Genomic DNA, 1769 nt, shown 5'->3' on the forward strand with positions numbered 1-1769 from the left:
TAGCAACCAAAATTCAAATTGGATAAAAATAAGCAGAAAATGAACTATTTTTCCAACATCAAGTATCCGACAAGAGACGTGACAGTAATACCATATAAATAACAAACCATGAAACAACTTCAAACAAGTAAAGTGAATTCTTCATAATAAGCATGGTAAATGAAAACCCAGATATAGTTTGATACCTAAATTCCCATTGATAATCTGATGTTGTTCTTATTATTTGGTTGTTTTTTTGCCTGGATCAGCTCCTCCAGATCCAGATTCCTTCTGAGCTTTCTTTGCTGTCTTCTCCTGGAGTGCCTTAGCATCTCTAAATTCAGTCACAAACAAAATCAAACCCTAAGAAAACAAAATCCCAAATCAGATAACTCAGATCAAAGGCGGATTAATGAATTAAACCTTTCTCGACGTTGTTCAGGAGTCAACCCATCATCTTTTCCTTTCTTGCCGCCGTTTCTAGCCTGAGCCCTTTCACGATCTTTCTCTCTCTGGTTTCCACGTTAGTTCAAATTAAAGAAAACATTGATTGATTGATAATCAAATAAACCCAAAAGAAGTAAAGTTACTAACTTTGACCTAAAATTAAACGTAAACCCTAAATTCAAGTGAAAGAGAAGTATCGAATTCAATCTAAATTAGATAAAAACGAAACTCAATAAGTGAGAAAGGATATGAGTCATTCTCGATCGATTTTGTAAAAGAAGATCTGCGTCGAAGACAAACAAAGCTCTTTGACTTGGAAGAAGAAGAAGAGATTAGGGGGGGATATGTTGGATTTGTGGTCGTCGCAAAAGACGGTCTCAACTTGTTGTACTTTTTTAAGGAGCCGTCGTGATTCCTCTTTCCTCAAACCTCGACTCCAAGCCCTAGCCCCTAGGTGTGTGTTTGATTGCTAATTTGTGGGTTTTTTTTTAAAGAAATCGATTACGTTCTACGTTGGTAAGGCATTGATATATCAAGAAGATGTGATAAGCACCGCCTAAGTAAACAATAAAAGAGACCTAAAGGACAACAAGATAAAAGAGGCCTAAAACCTGACAATCTTTTTTACATAATTTATAATACCAATAATAACCCAAAGTTCAATATTCCACAAATTTGCACTTCTAGTGGATCGAACCTGGAACCTCTGCGTTGAGGAGTAATGCATTAACCTACCTTGCAAAGAAAAGGTAATATGTTCTTTTTTGAACTGTTAAAAAGGTGTTATATTAAAGATCGATGTTACGGGGAAAAAGAAGTTTTTGGGATATAAACTTGGTACATTTACCGACGATCTTCAATTTTTTATTCAAGCTCTCTCTCTCTCTCTCTCTTTCTTCTCTCTCCTTCCACCACCACCACCACATAATATCTCGATACCACCATTTTTTCATCCTTCTATTTTTTTTGTCTCTTGAAATACGAAACCCGTCTGGAAGGGTTTTCACACGAGAGATTTGAACCCATGTTTGATTTCTTCCTAGATGAAATTATCGTCTAGGTCGATTTCAACCCATAAACTGTGGTAGAGGTAATGGTGGTACATGGAAACCAGGGGCGGCCCGAGCCCAAAGCAGCCAAAAGCGACTGCTTTGGGCCCCAAGTCAACAAGGGCCCCAAAATAAAAGTTTTATAGGCACTTATTTTTTGGAGAGCAAAAAAAAAATACAATTAACTGCTATAAACTAGGGTCAACTAAAATCTGGACCATAGGATGACGCCATTCCCTCAAATACGTTAACTATTCTCTTTTATCACACGTATTCCTCCCCCCTATTTCTCCT

At 37.1% G+C, this 1769-nt stretch overlaps 1 protein-coding gene across 1 annotated transcript; it reads right to left on the reverse strand.

The window, feature by feature from the left end:
- Window positions 1–929, reverse strand: LOC147560001 (uncharacterized). The gene is made up of 3 exons (XM_086661992.1): window positions 677–929; window positions 403–502; window positions 1–313 (listed from the first exon to the last, which is right to left on the reverse strand). The coding sequence occupies exons 1-3, from the start codon at window positions 681–683 to the stop codon at window positions 220–222; spliced, it is 201 nt and encodes a 66-aa protein (XP_086518118.1). The 5' UTR covers window positions 684–929; the 3' UTR covers window positions 1–219.
- Window positions 930–1769: the final 840 nt, after the last annotated feature.

The sequence above is a fragment of the Eschscholzia californica genome, unplaced genomic scaffold, assembly GCF_041429995.1.
Source record: "Eschscholzia californica isolate CP2 unplaced genomic scaffold, dmEscCali1.0.p SCAF_2, whole genome shotgun sequence".
Taxonomy (NCBI): domain Eukaryota; kingdom Viridiplantae; phylum Streptophyta; class Magnoliopsida; order Ranunculales; family Papaveraceae; genus Eschscholzia; species Eschscholzia californica.